Genomic DNA, 18,335 nt, shown 5'->3' with positions numbered 1-18,335 from the left:
TGCGTGGTGTGTGGTGTGTGTCTGAATTGTATTTCCGCATGTGGCTGCTGTGTTCGTTATTATTTGCATACCCATGTCTTGAGCCTTGTTTTGGTCCCTTGGTACAGTAGTCTTGTACCTTTAATGTGTGGTGATGGGTTTGCTCCCACAGTGGTCTATATTCTTTTTCCTTTATGTTTCTATACCTCTTGTTTTAATTTCTTTTTCCGCCTTTCTTTTTATGGCAACCGCTCGCGAACACATCCCCCATCTGGTTCTGGCAAACAATTTCTATTTTTTTTCTTTTTTTCTTTGTGAACGAGAGGACGGGATGAAATGTGGCTTGTGGGTGGGAATGTCAGCAAAAAGCAAACCAAGAAGCAATGATCAAGCATCAGCTCAACAGGCTCCCACCATCAACCTGGGCATGCCCTATTTTTTTCCCCTTTCCGGTTGCCACACCGTCAATCACCACAAAACCCGCCCAAGCCGCCGTTACCCCCCTCCTCCAAAATACCTTGCCCTTGTCTTTAAGGGACTTTTGCTCGTGCCAATAATCCCACAAGCGTGCGGTTTGGATGCAAGGCGCCATCATCGCTTGTGGCTTGTGTTTTTTTTTCCCCCTCTTCTTGTCTTCGGCCCTTTCCTTGATTCTTTTTTTTTCCCCCTGTGCTGTCGAATTTGCAGATAATCACCGACGAAGATCCTTACCATAGAGGCGTCGTGTCGGTTTACTCTATTGCGTAGTGGTTTGCGTCTGTGTGCAGCAAAGTCGTGTTTGATTTCTTGTTTTGTCTTTTTTTTTTGGGAACCTTTTGGTCAGGCACCAGGGGCGCCGATCATCGTTCGGTTGCTAACGTCATTCCTGTGTAACAGAATAATCCTCATCGGCGGTTCCGTAATTGCTGTTGCCATGACGTGCACGCACTTCAGCTTCAATTTCTTCATTTGACTGTGTTTGTTGGATGCTGAACCACTCCGCCCTGGCGGAGTACTCCGTATTGGTTCCCAGGAATGGGGCTTGAAAGCGTTGATGAGGTTCCAGCCTTGCCTGTCTTGTACATAGTGGTCGTATCACTGTGCACTCCGCACGTAGATGAGATAGTACATTGGTATGGGTTGTTGGGCGGTCTGCAGCTGAAAGCGCCCGGTCCTTGCCGCCTTGTTCGTGGTATGATTTAAGTGGTTCATAAACTCGCGATCCTAAGGACCTGAGAAAGTTATGTGGATCGTGCCGGGCTGGAAAGGCAGTCTGACATTGAGGCGTGAGCAGGTTTGGTTGGAAAGCGAGTGCATACATAGATAAAAGCAAGAAAAGCAAGTAACCAAGCTGGAGAAGCAAAGAAACTCAGATAACACTGTGGCAATGACCTCCATTTTTCAGGAACAATATAATTTTTATTTAGACAAGAGCAGAAATTCTTTTGGCAAGCCACTCAAACGAACCCCGAGATGATGAAGGATAAAGAAACCCAGCCCTATGCAAATAACCGTTCCAAAATAAAACATAATACTCCGCCGCGCAAAATAAGCCGCCGCGCACGAGCTAAAAGAAAACAAAAAAGAAAACAAGATATTCTTCAAGCAGAGTAGTGTTTCCAATCGCCATATATGCAGAATGCCTGCAGTAAAAACCTGAACAAAACGTGAAAAAAAAAAAAAAAAAAAAAAAAAAAAAAAAAAAAAAAATAGAGACAACTCCTCCTGTGATCTCTTGCGAGACTTGAGATTCTGAACACCCTGTAACCAATCAACCAACCACCTTTGTATGTTATGCAGCTCGGCATCCCTTGGCGATTAAGTTCTAGATTTGAATTACCCTTTTGCCCTGATCAAACAGCAGTCGGTGCTTGGCAGATCCAGACCCTTCCTTTCCTCGCATTAGTGGCCGAACATGTTGAGAAACTCGTCGTAGTCCGAAACTGGAGGTTCCCTTAAAGCGTTCGCTAGTGCCAACGGAATTATGCCGCCATTTTTGCGGTGTTTCTTGGCGAGATCTTCGAGGATGAGTGACCTCGTGCTTTGGCGTGCGTCCTCGAATATGAAGGCAATGTTGTGGATACGCCCCTGAAGCGGGCCACTAGAAGTAACCTCCCACCACAGCTGAGCGACCTCTGATGGTGGGTTGCGGTGCCCATTTCCCAAGCCAAAGTCCCCGACAACCTGTAGAAAGTTAGCCACAACCCAATAATCCTCGACACAAAACTTCTTTGCCGGCTTGAGGGGACCCACAATGTTGGTTATGCCTCTCGAATAGCAGATTGCGAGAGCCCCAGTTATCTTTTCTCGCATGAGATCACGTTCATCGGCAAATGAGTATTGCAAGACTCCAGATGTCATGTTGACCTTGGGCCACCGCACCGGTGGTACCGAGCACACTGGTATATCCTGCCATTGCTCCTCCATAAGCGGCTCGGACCGGTCTGTCTCGGAACGGAATATGACTACGTTTTCATATTAGTCAGCCGGCCGACTAGTCTCGATGCAGCCTCCCAAGAGATTGCTCAGTTTAAACAGAGACCCTGCATAGAAATGCCCTGTCTGTCTTGGCTTATACTATAAAGCTTACCGACTTGGGGAGAAAATATCCCACCGACAGAGGATATGGGATATGCGTCTTTCGTATGAGATCCTGGGCCTGCAGTAGAAAGTGTGGCAGAGAGTGTGCTTCTTCGACAAAGCCTCTCCTCGTATCCCACGACCCCGGTAACCCAGTCACCACCTGGGCGTTTTTCGTTCGCAGCGCAGATGAAAGCGACTGGAGCGCCTGGTTCTGAGTGTGACAGCCAGTGAAGGGCGTAGTTGACTGGATCATCAACGTAAACGCCTGAGATAGCAAAATTAGCCGTCTTTTCCCCTCCCTTGTTTTTGTCAAATTCACCTCATCCAGACCCTCTCTGATTTGATGCATGCCGACTTTTTACTCACTAAAGTTTGTCGGGTTGGCATGAGGATCTGGCTCCACGGAGACCTGTGCCAACGGATCCTGAAAGTAATAAGACCAAGTTCCCCATTTATCAGCGTAATGGGTCTGAATTCTCGGAATGATGCTCTTTTTCGTCTCATGGGCAACCTCTGATGCCTTCGGCTTGAAGGTCCGCGAAGAGGTGCTGGCGCTCTTGGCCTGAGCACGAGAGGATGACATGATGAAGGTGATGTCAGAAATCAGAACAAAGGGCGAGAGTTGACAAGAGTCGTGGGACTACTATCATATGCGAGTAGGTAGGGATGAACGTGTATGTTAAAGTAGAGGCGGGAAGGAAAAGGTTGCAGGAAGTGTCGAGCGTCCCTTATATATTATGAAAAGTATCATAAAGATCTGCTAATAAGTGCATGGAGGGGTTCGTCCGCCATGGCCTTGACCGCCATTATTGGAAACATTAATGAAAAAACCGACTGCTTGGAGTAGATTTGGTCTTGAAATGTCTCAGTCGGAAGGCCAGGGCCTGCAGACCAGCATCCCGTCACGACCTTTCGTTCTTCAGCAGAAGCAACCACGGGGCCCCATTGGAAAACTGGAGAAAATTGTAGACCAACCCCATGGAGAAGCATTGAACATGGTACAATCCCAGAATCCAGGGGCAAGGGCCACCGCGGAATGGTGATTTATTAGGGCGAGAAAAAGAAAGCAACCCAGGTACTTTGTTTAGAGGATGGGGGTGTTCCGTTCTTTGCATGTTTGCCCGGTGGTTCCATCAACCGCTTAGATGTGTGGGTAGCCCAAAATATGCAACTCGCCGCGTTCAACGAGATCTCATGTTGTGGGACTCGTAAGACCCCCATCTAACCACGAGTCTCAGGTCTTGTGCCCGATCAGAAAAGCCACCCATCCGGGTAGGCAATATATCCATGAGAGACAGATAAGTTGGTGCCCGTCTTGTTCCCTACGTTCCTCGCATCAATGAGCCTTTGATTAAGAAGCCTTCGACAGCAATCGCTGTGCACTAGTTTGACCAGCACATTTTGTGCTCTGAAGTAAAAGGGCGCGTACTGCTGCCCGTTTTGGATAGGGTCGCAAACTCAAGTAGTTCGCCAGCTATGTCACACACAGTACGTACATTCTTTCCATGGTGTGGCATTCAGTTCATTGACCCATGAATGGTCAAACTTCTTTTGCCATTAAAGAAAAAGGGGTTGAGGAGCAATAAAGAAGAAAAGAAGAAAAAGAAAAGAAACAAGAGAAGAATGGGCCTCGACCTGCGACTCCGTAGGTAGGTACAGTACCTAGGTACTCTGTATCCAAGAGACGGGTCAGATAGATATCATCCCCGGACGCAGATCCGGTCGTGGTCTCTGACGTAGATTTATCTCGCCATGGTTAGAAACCGATGCTTGGCAGCGTCGACGTGGCTTCTTTGACGAGGGCGGAAAAGAAGCAAAAGAGCAGGTAACAATAGGAAAGCCGCTTAGCCGTGGAGGTACCGGTACCCCTAGATGCAGAGGCGACGCCATGCAGCGGACGCGACCGACCGGACATGGATACCTTTATTCTAAGATTCATACGCTTGGTTTGTAATGAATGGGTGCAGTCGGTAATTGAGTGAGTATTGTATGTAAGGTAAGGTATGTACCTCGGTCCCAAGTGTTACCGCGGGCGCGTGTTGCTCTCGACTGTTGGGATTCCTTCATCCATAGTTAATAATGGATTGCTGGTTCCGATTGAAAGGTAATACCAGATTGACGTTGGCAGTTGTTGATCATGTCGTAGCATCAGAACGGATAGTCATCGCAAGTGTTGGTTTAGAGTCAATAATTTGGTTGTTGTAGTAGAATTATTTGCGTAACAAAGGGAATGAATGCAAAACATTCATTTTGCCCATGATGCGTGTGGTTGTGGTGTGTGGTGGTGTGGTGTAGGTGGTGTTGGAAACAATCCTTTAACTCTGGGCAGTGCGATAGATGGTGGGATTTCCCTCAACATCGAATAAGGTAAGGTACAGTGAGTAGCACCTTCCATTCCACTCTAGGCCCAAGGAGCTTCGCTGCCATTTGCCCAATAGATCAATCCCCTGGGTCCCTTGTCCTAGGTCCAGGCACCATGCAGTTCAACCCACTAATCTACGCCCGATTAGGAAACAAGCTCAAATTGAATCTCTGCTGTCACGACGCGTCTTCAATTTGATCTCTCTTTTGCATCCGCGTCTCCGCTCCCTTTTCCTCACCCATACTATCTATATTCTCCATACTTTGGTAAATCAAAAGCAAACGTCTAACCTCTGGTGCCTCTTCATCTTACTCTGGATACATAGGCACGTAGATTCTTGAACCGGATCGCCCCTTAGACACGATCCTCAAGTTCTAGACAGTCCGGAAATGAGACCGATTGGGTGTCTCGCCAGAAGAGCAGCCATCGCCCGCTGGCCAGTCGCAAACCGTCTCGCATCATCTGCACATCTACGCCCCACCCTTTCTACTCGCTGCGTCTCAAACAGTTCCTCTTCCTCGGATCGGTCCGTCGCAAGACTTCTGGAGTGGAAGCCTACGACGGAAGCCCAAAATGTCGTTGTCGACGGCTATGTGCGCTCAGTGCGGTCCATGAAGACTGCATCATTCGTCGCGCTCGGTGACGGTTCTTGCCTCTCGCCCCTGCAGGCCATTGTTCCCGTAGACCAGGCCAGTGGGTGCGTACCACCTTGACATTAACGGTGCCGCGCCTAGATTCGCACACCCCGTTGTTATCATTGTCTCAACTGACAGACTCTAGTCTCTCCGTTGGTACCGCCGTTCGCCTTACTGGTTCATGGGTGTCTTCCCCGGGGCGAGGCCAGACACATGAGCTCCGCGTCCAAGAGGTCAAGGTTGTCGGGCCATCAGATGCCAAGGTAAGATCCGGTGGCCTCTCCCGAGGCGGAAGCCTGTCATCACTCTGCATATCTGTAAGGCGATCAGTGGCTAACCTCTCTTGCCGGATTGTAGACGTTCCCTTTGCAGAAAAAATACCATACGCCCGAGTTCCTCCGCACAATTCCTCATCTCCGTCACAGGACACCGTTCAACTCGACCCTTCTTCGCTTGCGGTCCGAAGTTATCCGGTCCATGTCTCACTTTTTCTCTACACGCGACTTTGTTCAGACACATCCGCCAGTACTCACCTCATCTGACTGCGAGGGTGCCGGGGAAGTGTTCGAGGTTCTTCCTGCTTCCGATGGTCAAATTTCTGCCGAAGGAGCCAAGAAATCCGCCGAAGCCTTCTTCGACTCACAAAAATATCTCACTGTCTCAGCCCAACTTCACCTTGAGGCGCTGGCACAGTCTGTCGGGAATGTGTGGACTCTGTCACCTACGTTCAGGGCCGAGAAAAGCGATACGCCAAGACACTTGAGTGAATTTTACATGATGGAAGCCGAGATGTCCTTTGTTGAGAGCATGGACACGGTTATGGATCTCGTGGAAGATTTGCTTAGGTTTGCGACACAGGAAATATCTGGCACCAAGATTTTTGACGACCTCCAGCATCGCTCCAAGGAAGGCGCTGATGATCTTGCCACGCCGGAAGAGGTCAAGAGTCGCTGGAATGGTCTCATGTCTGAGTCCTGGCCGCGAATCACCTATACAGACGCCATCCGTCTCCTCGAAAGTGAATCGCAGAACAAGCCTGATATGTTCACGTTTAAGCCAACTTGGGGTCATGGCTTGCAAGCCGAGCATGAGAAGTACATTGCAAGGGTTGTAGGCGGCTCGAAGCCCGTTTTCGTCACTCATTACCCGCGCGATCTCAAGGCTTTCTACATGCTTCAGTCTGCATCGGCTACCGGCACGGCGGCGGCGGCATCATCTTCCTTTTCGGCCGGAACATCGCGATCGGTCCCTGAGGCCGCAAATCCGCGTGAAACCGTGGACTGTTTTGATTTGCTTGTTCCGGATCTTTGCGAGATTGCAGGCGGTTCCATGCGTGAGCATCGCTTGCAGCCGCTACTTGCTGTCATGCAGTCGCGTGGGATGGTGACACGAGGCAGCGATGTCGGCAACAGTAGCCTCGCTAGTAAGGGCGATGGCGATTCTGATACTGTCTCGAACACGACCGATGCCCAACATGCTGGCGCTCTGGAATGGTATGTCGACCTTCGCCGTTGGGGCTGTCCTCCGCACGGAGGTTTCGGCATTGGGTTCGATCGGCTTCTTTGCTACCTGTCCGGGGTTCAGTCTATTCGTGACATTGTTGCCTTTCCCCGGTGGTATGGCCGGTGTGACTGCTAGACCTCGGGAGATCATGTGCGATAAACTGTGGTTTTGTGCCACCCAATAGATACCGCTTTTTACACTGAGACGCACGTACGCAAGCCAACTTCCTTCCGACCCTCGCCTGGCTATGGATTTCGATTCGAACGGGCCGACACACCACAGCTACTTGATCGCGTAATGCCCGCCTCTGTCACTTTGTTCAGACAGACATTGTGCCCGCCAGGGACCTCCCTATCCTGGGTTGCTGGAAGTTGAAGTGATACAGCCAGTTTCATAGAAACCTGGCCTTGATCGATTAACAACACACACTAGGACCATAAATCGCTCAGGTCTGGTGTTGAGCAGATACACGGACTGTGTTTTCTTCGAGACGCGCAGAGAGTCTTGTTGGTATGCTGGCTGGTTTTAGCCGGATGGGGAGACACCATTCACAAGGCCGATACTCGGGTCACAAGCAAGATTATGGACGCATCGAGCCGGATCATTTTGCAGTTGCACAACACCCTCTTTACGGCCTTTACCCATGCCTCGGTGGTGGAATCCGGACGGTAAGCAACTGCACATGTCTTGGGCTCGCTGTACCACGAATGACTCGCATCTGCGGACGACCGTGGCAATCCAACCCAAAGCTGCCGTGTTACAGGCCGCACCACGGCCTTGTACATAGCAAACAACTGCCCGGATTTCTGGCCCCCAAGCCGTCGGGCAGCATAGCAGCCCAACCCTCCGCTTGGGTCATCAAGTTTGTAGCTCGCACTGGAACTGTGGTGCTTCCCAGCCAGCCCTGACCTTTGGAAACGACCCGTCGAGAACATCGTTGATAGGTGCATCTTGGTCTGAGGTGGTACGGATCAAGACGGCCTTGGCCGCAAAACTGCAACTTCATACCCGTTCCCTGGTTAGGTATTCAAGCAGCATTGACAAAGCCTTGGATCAAGGGATTGAAGGAGAAGACCCAACGTTCAATCGAGACATGCAGTCATGTTTTGTCACTTCGCACTTTATTGGAATCGTGGGCATTGTTTCGTTGCCACTTCCATTGTTTGCTTGTCTCCCTTGATGCCATGTCTCCTCCATGCCCTGTCCCTAGACCGATGCTCACTGATCCTTCCTGTACGGTTAAACCAGATTTTTATACAAGCCGGACTGGAGCACCAACCTTGGGTTGGTAGGCCCGGTCTACGCGCCTACGTGGCTACACACTCCTTTCTAGGTCAGCCATTTTACGCCAGTGGTTTGCATAGTCTGGTCTGTTCTGAATGCTGGTCAGCCATGCATAGGGCTCCCTATAGATGTTCGCACATCGCGATGTCGCTTCTCCTTCCTCTTCACCCTCGCAGTATGTATGGGCTAGAACTAGTCAGGCTGGAATTTCTTAAACTTGGTTGATCTATTGGACATCTGAGTCCAAGAAATTAACGCCACGGCACGCGATGTGTCTCCAAGTATAGTAACTATAGTAAGTAGTACATAGGGGTGACAACGGCAATACAAGGCTGGCTCCACCGAGCGGTCGTCGTTTGATGGAAGTTACGTGCTTGTTTTTTCTTCCCTTCCGGGCGTCTACTTTGACTTGCTACCTATGGCCCATAGGAGCCCACGGGTGGGTGGCTTGGTTATGCACTCAAACGGCGCCTCGAAAATGAGGGAGACTCGTCAGCAAGACCTCTAGAGCCAAGCGAGCTTCTACCTACTCTACATGATGGCGCCACCCTGTGGTTTGGGCCGTCGTATCCTCTCACTGGTCCGGCTTGGGGGCTGTTGGCCGCGCATCACATTCTTGGCGATGTAGGTTGGGCAGACTGGACATTCCTGCCTGCCGGCCAAGGGAGGTAAGGCGTGGCGTTTAAAGTTTGTAGCAAATGAGAAGATGAGTTAGATTCTGTATATGGCTGGCTAAATGGGCCAAGTGGACGTTGTTGAATGTAAATCGATTTCGCAGATGAAATTATGTGCGGCTCGTTAGAGTGGCATTTAACTCTTGTACTCATGAAACCCTACGCAGCATCACGGGGAAACAATGCCTCATAATGGTATGATATTTTTTTATGTTGACAATGTACTAAACCATCAGCAGCAATCCTAACAGCGTATAACTCATTGGGTGAAAAGGGGCTGTCATTCCTTTTCGATATTGACACTCGAGCCCGGAATAACAGTAGAGATGCCGATGGGCCATCCCCCTGACACACATTACATAAGGTTTGTAATCAATCGCTCGCATCACTTGCAAAACATGAGGGGCCCGCATCGTCGTTCGAGAGAAGGAAACCTTGTGGATGTCTTCAGCAAGGGCGCCGTGCATGATATCGGCTGATGTTCTTTTTTTTTTCTTTCTTTCTCTTCTTTCCTTTTCTACATTCTTGATCCACGGGCGATCAAGGCTTGTTTCGTTCTGCCAGATTGTGGTCCTCGCGTCGTCTCGGCTCATTCGCACCAATGTCGGGTCCCTGCTCGTCAAATTCAACCCAGACCCGGCAACTTTGAACGTGAGCAATGCATTATTTTGTTCTTTTCTTTTTCTTGTGTCTGAACAGTTTTAATCGGGTCATAAAAAAAAAAGCGGTTCTAGATTCCGCCATTCTCCAGCCTCGAGGCGAGGTGGTAAACGCCGCGCTGACGGGATTGTGGATTCGGGAGCACCCTCCGTCGCGGCTATTGTTGGCTCAATAGGATCACGCCGCAGTATTACTGAGTGGATGAGAGAGAAACAGAAGAAACAAAAAGAAAAAAATAAACACCCACACACACACACACACACACCCACATAACCCGGTCAGCTCGGGTTTGAGAACTGCGGCACGGAAGTCACGGCGTCTGGGACCTATTCTGGGTCTTAGTGAGCATTACGTAGTCCTATGATGTACTACTCTACGGAGTAAATCAGAATGAAGTGCGAGATGGCAAAAAATAGAAGAAAATTGCACTTTGGTCCCTGTAAAAAAGACTCCGCAGCACCTGTGGGGAGAGGGGGTGAATCGGAGGGCTAGAGGCGATTGACTACGTTTCTTGCTTCTTTCGGCTTCCCGACATATCCGGGACGCAAAGAAAGAGAGAGAAAAAAAAAAAAAGGCTTGACGTTTATGCTGACTTTTTGGCCATCAGCCAAAGAAAATAGGGTTGGCTCGCATGAAGAATGGAAAATAAGAGTGAGATAGCCAAGTTCTTGGATCTACAGTACTTGGAAGGGATGCTTGGTAGCGGACCAAACGCTCCACATTCCTACCTGGGAAAAGAAGGTGAAAAAAAAATAAGGACCTTGCCAAGCTTGATTGTCGTCTATCATGGTTGATTTGTGCCTGGAATTCGCGGCCCGAAGGAGCAGTCAGTTTGAACTAGGTATTACTACCTATGCGGCTACTAAAATGGGAATATCGATTGGGACCAAGCGTTATTGTAGGTTTCGTTTGAAAGAACCTTCGTATATTTGCTAACTTATTGATCGTGACAAGAAGGGAAAGAAAAAAAAAGATTCCTCTCACCCCTCTGTCCCCTACCGTGACGATTTGAAGATCTCACCTGTAGCATGCAAGGCACGTGTCACCAAGACAACATCCGGACAAGTCGGCACATCATTTTCTTTATTTTTTTTTCTCCCTGTCCCTTCTGACCCCCTTTCCACTTTCCCATCGAGATTCTAATCCAATCAAACCAGCGCCATGCAACAATCTCGACAAACGTTCTGCCATGTGTCCACAAAGAGCTCATCAGTGGGGCCTTTTACCTTTTCCTTCCATCAGGGTTTTAGCACCTAAAGATTGGCCAAGGCTTCCTATGCCAAGAGAAAAGCTTCCAGCCTGGCGTGTTCAAAACCAAGGGAAAACCTTACATTCAATTAAATTAAGAAAAACAAAATAAGTATACGCAGTAATAATGGATTACCTTGTCCGGATACCGACATCCAAGAAGAGGAATTTGAATAGAATGAGCTATTTTTACCTATTTTGGTAAACTGTGACTTTTATTCCCGCTCTCAAATTCAAACAAGGCGGCTCAATTATTTTCCATTCGATGCCGTTCTCCACAGCGACTAAACAACGTAATGCCATCATGGAAAGGACCCTTACTCTGTACCAGTTAACATGATCCGAATGTGAGAGCAGGATACCCCTCTTGTCATCGTCTGGTATAGGAAAAAGATTTGGCCGCCAAGGAGTGGATTAGATTGGCGCATTGTGTTTATCTTTTTTGTTGCCGTAAATCTCTTGCTACCTTGTCGGGAGTGAGACATTTTTTTTTTACCTTTCTTTTGCCCCCGTTGGTTCAAAAAAGCTGGGTTTCTTTTTCTTGGTTGCTTATGACCCCTTGGCGCGATGGGACGAGATGTGTGCATCGCATCAGCTGCGACTTTGAATTAAGCTTAAAGCGGGGCTATTTTGACTGATGGGCACTTGACGTAATCGTTATTTTGCTTTGCTTGAATGCCAAGTCTGCCGGCTATTGGCTTGTGTGTTCTCTTTTTTTTTTTTTTTTTCTCTCTCTCTTTTCGCATTCTATCATAAGACTCATAGTACAAATGTAAGCGGGGGGAGTGATGAAATGAGAATTGGTGGTCGGCTACCTTTTTTTTTTTACCTTTTTAACTGTAATGTACCTGGTAGAATAGGTAAGGCCGGCATAACCTTAGCCCATAGTTAGCTCAAACGGTGACGGTACGGGTAAGCAAAAGAAGATGCATGGCTGATGAGACGATAAGAAAGGAGTCTGCGCTCGTAAATATTACCAGCCTTAATAGGCGACGTGCCGGAATCTTGGCCGCGGGTCGGTGTGTTTACTATGAGTTCAGTCAGAAAGAAAGAAAAGAAGAAAAATAGGCTACCGATGACAAGGGTCGCCACTCCGAATGCTTACGGGTTTGCTACCGCCGACTTGGGAAAGCTTGGCATAACCCGCACGACGACGACACCAAGTCGTTTTACGGGCTCCCCCTTTCGAGTAAAAACTAGTGATGTTGGCAGACGACATCATGTGGTCCGTTTGCGGTTTTTTTTTTTTTTTTGGTTTTTTTTTTGCTGGTTGGATGAGGAGAGAGGGGCTGACCGCCAGAGGTTTTTGCTTGGCTTACTGTACGCCACGGCGAACTTGTTCTTCAGCTGTTGCGCTCTTGTTATTGTTTTTTCTTGGCTTTTCTTTTTTCCCCCTTCGCTCTCGCTTCAGTCTTTTTTGGACCTGACCACCCTTGTAAGATGACACAAGTGTGGATGGCTTGTGGCACGAGGGTGGGAAAGGCTAGTACCAAACCCTCCGAGCTACACCGTACATAAAAACAAAGGACCCAGCAGCTGAAAAGCGATAGTGCAAAATAGCGAATGAAGCGACGCACCTGAGACATGCATGACAGACAACGGCTGGGAATAAAGATACTGCATTGCCGTGAAACCTCTTTTCTTTTTGTCTTTTTTTTTTCTTTTTTCTTTCTTCGTGTGGGGAGTACAGTACGGCTGTAAGAACTAGGCTTTACCCTAATCTTTGTTGGCTCCGATGCCTCGGGTACTAAGTTGAGCAAACTTGAGCGACCATGAGCAAGCCACATCTTATTATCTTGCTTCCGTACTACTTGTGCATCCGCTTTTTGCCTTCTCGAAAAAACGATAGAATTTTTTTCTTTCTTGTTTTTGTATTTTTATCTCCGATATGCTGCCTTAGAACGGTCAAGGCTGAGTTTTGACTGGCCCTGTCTGTCGTGTGGCAAAAGCCAAGTGTCCCCTTTTATTGGCTTTTGATTCGTTGAAGCCAACATTTTGAGTTGATGCCGTCAAATCTACCTTTGATCTATCCTAATTGGACGGACGATGGGGAGGGGTAAATGAGAGAAAGAAAATAAGCATACATTTTGAAGTGCGGCAGTCCCTCCCCAAGACAAGAGTGAACAGTGTCATGCATTAAGGGCCAGGCGAGAACAAAAGATAAAAAAAACGGAGACTCAAGCCAAGCACCATGTGCGTGTCGCGAACCACCCCCTCCCATTGCCAAGCCTATAGATCATCCTTTCAATTCCCCATTCACATTTCTCGATAATTTCTACGCGCCCCATCTGTTTCCATTGCCCGGATGAGGAGTTGCCAAGACTGGCGAAGATTCTAAGGGGGGACAAGTGAACAAGGTGAAATTAGTCGAGGAAGAAAAAAAAAAAGGAGCGAAATAGAGAAAAGAGACACTTGATGGCCCGCAACCAGCAGCATGCAGGCATTTCCAAAAACGGACTGGAATGCATTGTATCACTCACATTTTACTTCCGATTTTTTTTTCTTTTCCAGGCTCTTGGAAGAAGCAAACAAAGAAAGATAGGTAACCGACTTGATTTCAACGGCGAATTTGCCGGTTAGTATGGATTTAGGCAGGCAGCTGGTCCAGCGGGCAAGTTTGATTTGTGTCTCGCTGATCACGTTCCACCCGCCGGATAAGCACAGCAAAGTACGCAGTACAGTAGGGCAAGAGTAAACGGCCCCAAAAGAAAAAATAAAAAAAAAAAAAAAAAAAAAAAAAAAAAAAAAAAAAGGGTGCTTATCCCAAGCCCCCATCCACAGCTGGTCCGACGTGCCGGTTAGGCCGTGCTGCCCTGTTGTCCCCGGCATTACGGACGAGATTGGAGACCGAAGGTACGGAAAGTGGGAGAGCAGACATGACAAGGGGACAACGAATTAATCGTCTAGCTTCCGACGTACGTGATGTAAGATGCGCCCCAGATAGTGATGTTACTTGCTCGTTTTAGTTTCTCTTTCTCTTTCACCCCTTCATACAATGGTACTTACGCGTACAACAGCATTACTGTGATGGATATGATACGGGCCAAGGTGGGCAAGAGGGTGTGAACCGAAGCCAATTTAGACGAGGCCTAGTCTAGATCGTTAAGGTCAGTGCATTTCCTTACTCGTTCTTTCTTATCACCTTGTTTCTCTATTGTTTTTCTTTTTTAGCGGCATTATGAATTCGAGCTTGCATTGCCATACCAGTCCAGTTGTGGTATTCCGTTTCGCTTCGGATACGAATGGTAAAGTATAACCGGTGGAGAATATGGCTGGACTAGCAAATGATCAAGGACTAGATCAAATCTTTCCGATTTCTTATTATCAAAGTTAAAATATGCATATGCAGAAAATTAAGATTGGCGTGTACCTTGGTACCTTTGTTCGTTCACGTGTTGGATAAATAACATTATGGTTACTTTGCCGAGTATTTTCCCTTCTTTAGGGTGTGATCTTCTCGTCCATAACAACGAATTTTTCTTGTTAATCTTGCCAAAAGGAGCAGGAAAAATGGGTCTTACCTTCCTTTACGCCGTAAATCCGGCGTTAATAAAACCCAAAAGCCACAGGCCGGGTTCCCTTGCAATAACATTATATATTTTTTTCGAAAATCAGCAAAAACCGTTATATAGCGCGTAAATTTCCTATTTGGATTATTACAAAAATACGTAATTTAAATTACGTATTTTTGTAATAATCCAAATAAAAAAAAGGGGCCGTATTTGCAATAGTAATAGGTTAAAAATAGCTATTATTATTATTAATAAAAACGTTAATTAAATAAAACCGGAATTACGTTCGTAATATATTTTTTTGGTGTTAAAAAAGCCCCTTTTTTGTATATATTATTGTATAATTATATTTTTAACCCAATAAATTATTTAAACCATTTACGTAATATTTTGCTATTATATAACCGTAACCCAAAACGACGAGCCCGTTAGTACAGATTTATTAAAAATCGACGAAATTATCGTAAATCCAACGTTTGGACGGTTTATTATCCATATATACGGGCCAATAAAATCGTTAATTTTTATTAATTAATTGTTAAAAAGGTCGCCCAGGCGATTTTAAAAGTTGTTTAAATTTATTTAAAACGAATTTACAAAATTTTATAATTGGTTAATAAATTATAATTACCTGCGTAGTTTTCGATATTAAAATACAAAGTAAAAATTTGTTATTTTCCTATATATAATGGCCACGGGTGTTTTCCAACGCCAAATAGCCTTTTTTTTATTATATACGCAATCGGCCGTATATTACGCGTTTTATTATATATTAATTGGTATATAATAATATTACGCAATTATAGTAAAAATACCGCCTTCGAATTAGTTCGATCCTGTTAACAGGAGCCGATTTTATAAGGCTACCCTGTACCCAAAATAAATAAATAAACAAAATAAATAAATAAAACGCATGCACGCACAAAGCTTTAAATATTACGTCTTTTTTACAATAAAGCAAATAAGACAAATAAGTAATATAGCTTAGTGGTATAATTCATATAATAAATATAACAATAATATAAAGTGCATGAGTTCGATTCCCAGTATTGTCGCATTTTCTTATAAGTGCAATAAGTGCAATAAGTGATCCAGGTGAACGGTTCCAGCCAGCCCTGCGTGGCAGAACCGGTCACGTGGTTCTACCCCGCACTTCCGGCAATCCGGATCGAAGAGATCATGCCATAGAATTGGTACACGTATCCAATTCTAATACTCTACATAACAACGAACATAATAACGATCTTACAATCAATTGTGCAATCAACTATACAAACAATATAAATTTCTACTATCCGCTAGCAGACGGTTATCTGCCATTCTACGGTTCAATTATCCCTACAAGTGATCTCCAACCTTAAAACCTTAAAGCTACCTCGTAACCTCCTTCAGAGATCCGGATATTAAATTCGACCTTAATTTAAACGCGTTAAACGGGGTAATAAATGCAATCGACGGAACGTATATTTCGGTTTGGATTAGGTTAAAATCGGCCGTCATTAAAAGGTAATATAACCGTAAAGGAAATATTACCCAAAACGTATTTACGGTGGTACGGTTTAACCTATCGTTTATATGGGTATTATTAGGGGTTAAAGGATTTATAAACGACGTAAATTTATTAGGTAAAACGTTTTTTTTTGGATTATTAATATTAAAAAAAAATACCTTTTTACAAATACCGGTTTCGAATTTATTACCGGTATTATAATACCGTTTCCGAACGTACGGTATTATTTACAAAATTGGAAAAAGGCCGATAAACCGATTCGAACGATTAAAAAGTTGTATAACCTGCGGTATGCCCGAATTTATATGGTGGTTAAATAGGCGTTTGGCTTTTTAAAACGAACGTGGAAAATTATTAAAAATAATGCTTTTAAATATACGTTTATATATTAAAAAACGATTATATATGCGGTTATAATTTTGTAAAATTTATAAAAAGATTTACGGGTAAAACCCTTTTTACTATTAACCGAAAATCGCAATATTTTTAGGCAAGCGCGTATGCGTATAAAACGATTATTGGTACCGCGTTTACCCTAAAAGGTTTATTGGTTAACCGCCCATTATATAGCGGTATAATATCGAAAATATACCGGCGTAAACGTAAACGAAATGCCTAATCGCCGTAATAACAAATATATAGGAAAATTTGGGCCGGAAACAAGTTAATTTAAAAGCGAAAATAATGGTAAAAAAAAGGGCGATATTAAAGGTAATTTTAATATTATTAAAATTAATGGCGAAAGGCGATTAAATTTTGGAATTTTGCCAGGTTTTTAATTTATCGATATATTTACCGCTTACCAAATATAATAAAATTTATTAAAATCGATTTTACAATCGCAATATTATTTTTATTTTATAATAATTTCCAATTTAATTACGGCCTAATACGAATATTATATACGCCTTTTTTTTCGTAATTTGGAAACGCTTTCCAAACCGAAAAGTGATTTTATTAATTTAACAAATATAATACCGTTAATAAATTCCCTACCGGCCGTTCGTCTTTTGGTAACGCGTATAAAATTATTATTTTACCCAATATTTTATTTTTTAAATTTTATTGGATTATATAATCGTTTTATTACGTTATTAACGTTTTTAACGTTTGTTAAATTTCCTGTAAAATCGTTAACGCGTTATTCGGGTGCCGGCGAAAACCTTTTTTTTTTTTCGGTGGCAATTGGGTTCGATTATAGCCAAATTTTTACCTAAATTTGGTAAAAAAATAATATCGGGGTTTATTTCCCTTTTTAATTTTACTGCTAGGATTTTTCGTTACGTAAATTAACCGTTAAATAAAAATAAATTAATAAAATTATTTCCATTTACGGTCGATTCGATTTTATTACCGTTTTCGCTTTTTTCCGTTAAATTATCGCCAAAATAATTTTTAAATTTATTTTCGAAATAATAATTATACCGTTTAAAAACCGCGGTTAAAACGACCGGAAGTTTTTTAAACCAGGTATTTTTAACCCAATTTTTCGCCCAAATATAATATATTTCGGCCATAGGTCCAAAAGGTTTTCCGTTAAATATCCATTTTACGGCCGAAAGCGTAATATAACGGTTAAATTCGATTTACGTTTCGTTATTGGGATTAATTTTAACGCGGTTTTATTTATTGTAAATAACGCCGGAACGGCTAATTTATAATTTCCAAACCAAATATTGTTTTTTTTCGTTATCGTATTTAATTTGGATTTTCGTAAAAATTATATTTATATATTTTCCCTACGTTTTTAACGTTTTTTTAACAATTAATTTAAATACCGTCGTTTTATTTTATTTGGGTTTAAAAAAATTTTCGTTAAAATATTTTACAAATTACCCAAAAAGTTTGTTGGTTTGATTAATAAACCAACGGAACGACGGTATTGCGGTTTATTTATTGGACGGGCTGGTTTATAAAAACGGCGGTAACGGGCGTTTTCCCCTGTTGGGCGTTTTTTGTACCCATATAAATAAATTGGTAAAAGGATTAAATATCGTTAAAACGGTTTAATTTAAAAATTTGAAATTATCGCTAACGAAAAATTACAAAAGCCGTAATAAAAAAATTGCGTTATAACATAAAACGTATATAACCGAGGGGTATGTGAAAAAAGGGGTTTTTACGGCCAAAATCCATAGCCCCTGGTTATTCCGGGTAGCCCGGTCGAAAAAGCTATTTCCAAGCCTTTTTCCCACTTTTTTTTACATGGGTAAAATACCGCCTAATTGGGAAGAGAGAATTTTATTAACGAGAAGATCACGCCCTTAACCCCAAACTTTTCCAATACTTGGCAGAAACGGCGTATCTAGTAAACCTTGACAGGACTCGGAATGGCAAAGATTACACGGGTTCAACGGGTAAAGCACCGAGTATATCGCTACTGATCCGAGAAGTTCGACAAATCTA

The 18,335-nt window shown here is 44.4% G+C and overlaps 4 protein-coding genes across 4 annotated transcripts; 3 read left to right on the top strand and 1 right to left on the bottom strand.

Annotated features, from left to right (window-relative positions):
* Positions 1-1,631: 1,631 nt before the first annotated feature.
* Positions 1,632-3,124, bottom strand: PgNI_01003 (uncharacterized protein; the record flags this gene model as incomplete). The annotated part of the gene is made up of 4 exons (XM_031121080.1): positions 1,632-2,142; positions 2,212-2,423; positions 2,549-2,806; positions 2,908-3,124. 4 exons carry the CDS (start codon positions 3,122-3,124, stop codon positions 1,861-1,863), a joined length of 969 nt encoding a protein of 322 aa, XP_030987505.1. The 3' UTR covers positions 1,632-1,860.
* A 1,947-nt stretch (positions 3,125-5,071) lies between these two features.
* On the top strand, positions 5,072-7,393 carry PgNI_01002 (uncharacterized protein). The gene is made up of 3 exons (XM_031121079.1): positions 5,072-5,600; positions 5,684-5,801; positions 5,896-7,393. The coding sequence occupies exons 1-3, from the start codon at positions 5,293-5,295 to the stop codon at positions 7,174-7,176; spliced, it is 1,707 nt and encodes a 568-aa protein (XP_030986537.1). The 5' UTR covers positions 5,072-5,292; the 3' UTR covers positions 7,177-7,393.
* Positions 7,394-8,469: 1,076 nt separating this feature from the next.
* Positions 8,470-8,997, top strand: PgNI_01001 (uncharacterized protein; the record flags this gene model as incomplete). Its single annotated transcript, XM_031121078.1, has 3 exons — positions 8,470-8,500; positions 8,613-8,620; positions 8,755-8,997. 3 exons carry the CDS (start codon positions 8,470-8,472, stop codon positions 8,995-8,997), a joined length of 282 nt encoding a protein of 93 aa, XP_030987502.1.
* A 439-nt stretch (positions 8,998-9,436) lies between these two features.
* On the top strand, positions 9,437-9,929 carry PgNI_01000 (uncharacterized protein). The gene is made up of 2 exons (XM_031121077.1): positions 9,437-9,650; positions 9,725-9,929. Exons 1-2 carry the CDS (start codon positions 9,441-9,443, stop codon positions 9,731-9,733), a joined length of 219 nt encoding a protein of 72 aa, XP_030986535.1. The 5' UTR covers positions 9,437-9,440; the 3' UTR covers positions 9,734-9,929.
* Positions 9,930-18,335: the final 8,406 nt, after the last annotated feature.

This window comes from Pyricularia grisea, assembly GCF_004355905.1.
Source record: "Pyricularia grisea strain NI907 chromosome Unknown Pyricularia_grisea_NI907_Scaffold_1, whole genome shotgun sequence".
Classification (NCBI taxonomy): domain Eukaryota; kingdom Fungi; phylum Ascomycota; class Sordariomycetes; order Magnaporthales; family Pyriculariaceae; genus Pyricularia; species Pyricularia grisea.
This window is presented reverse-complemented; position numbering and strand designations above follow the sequence as displayed.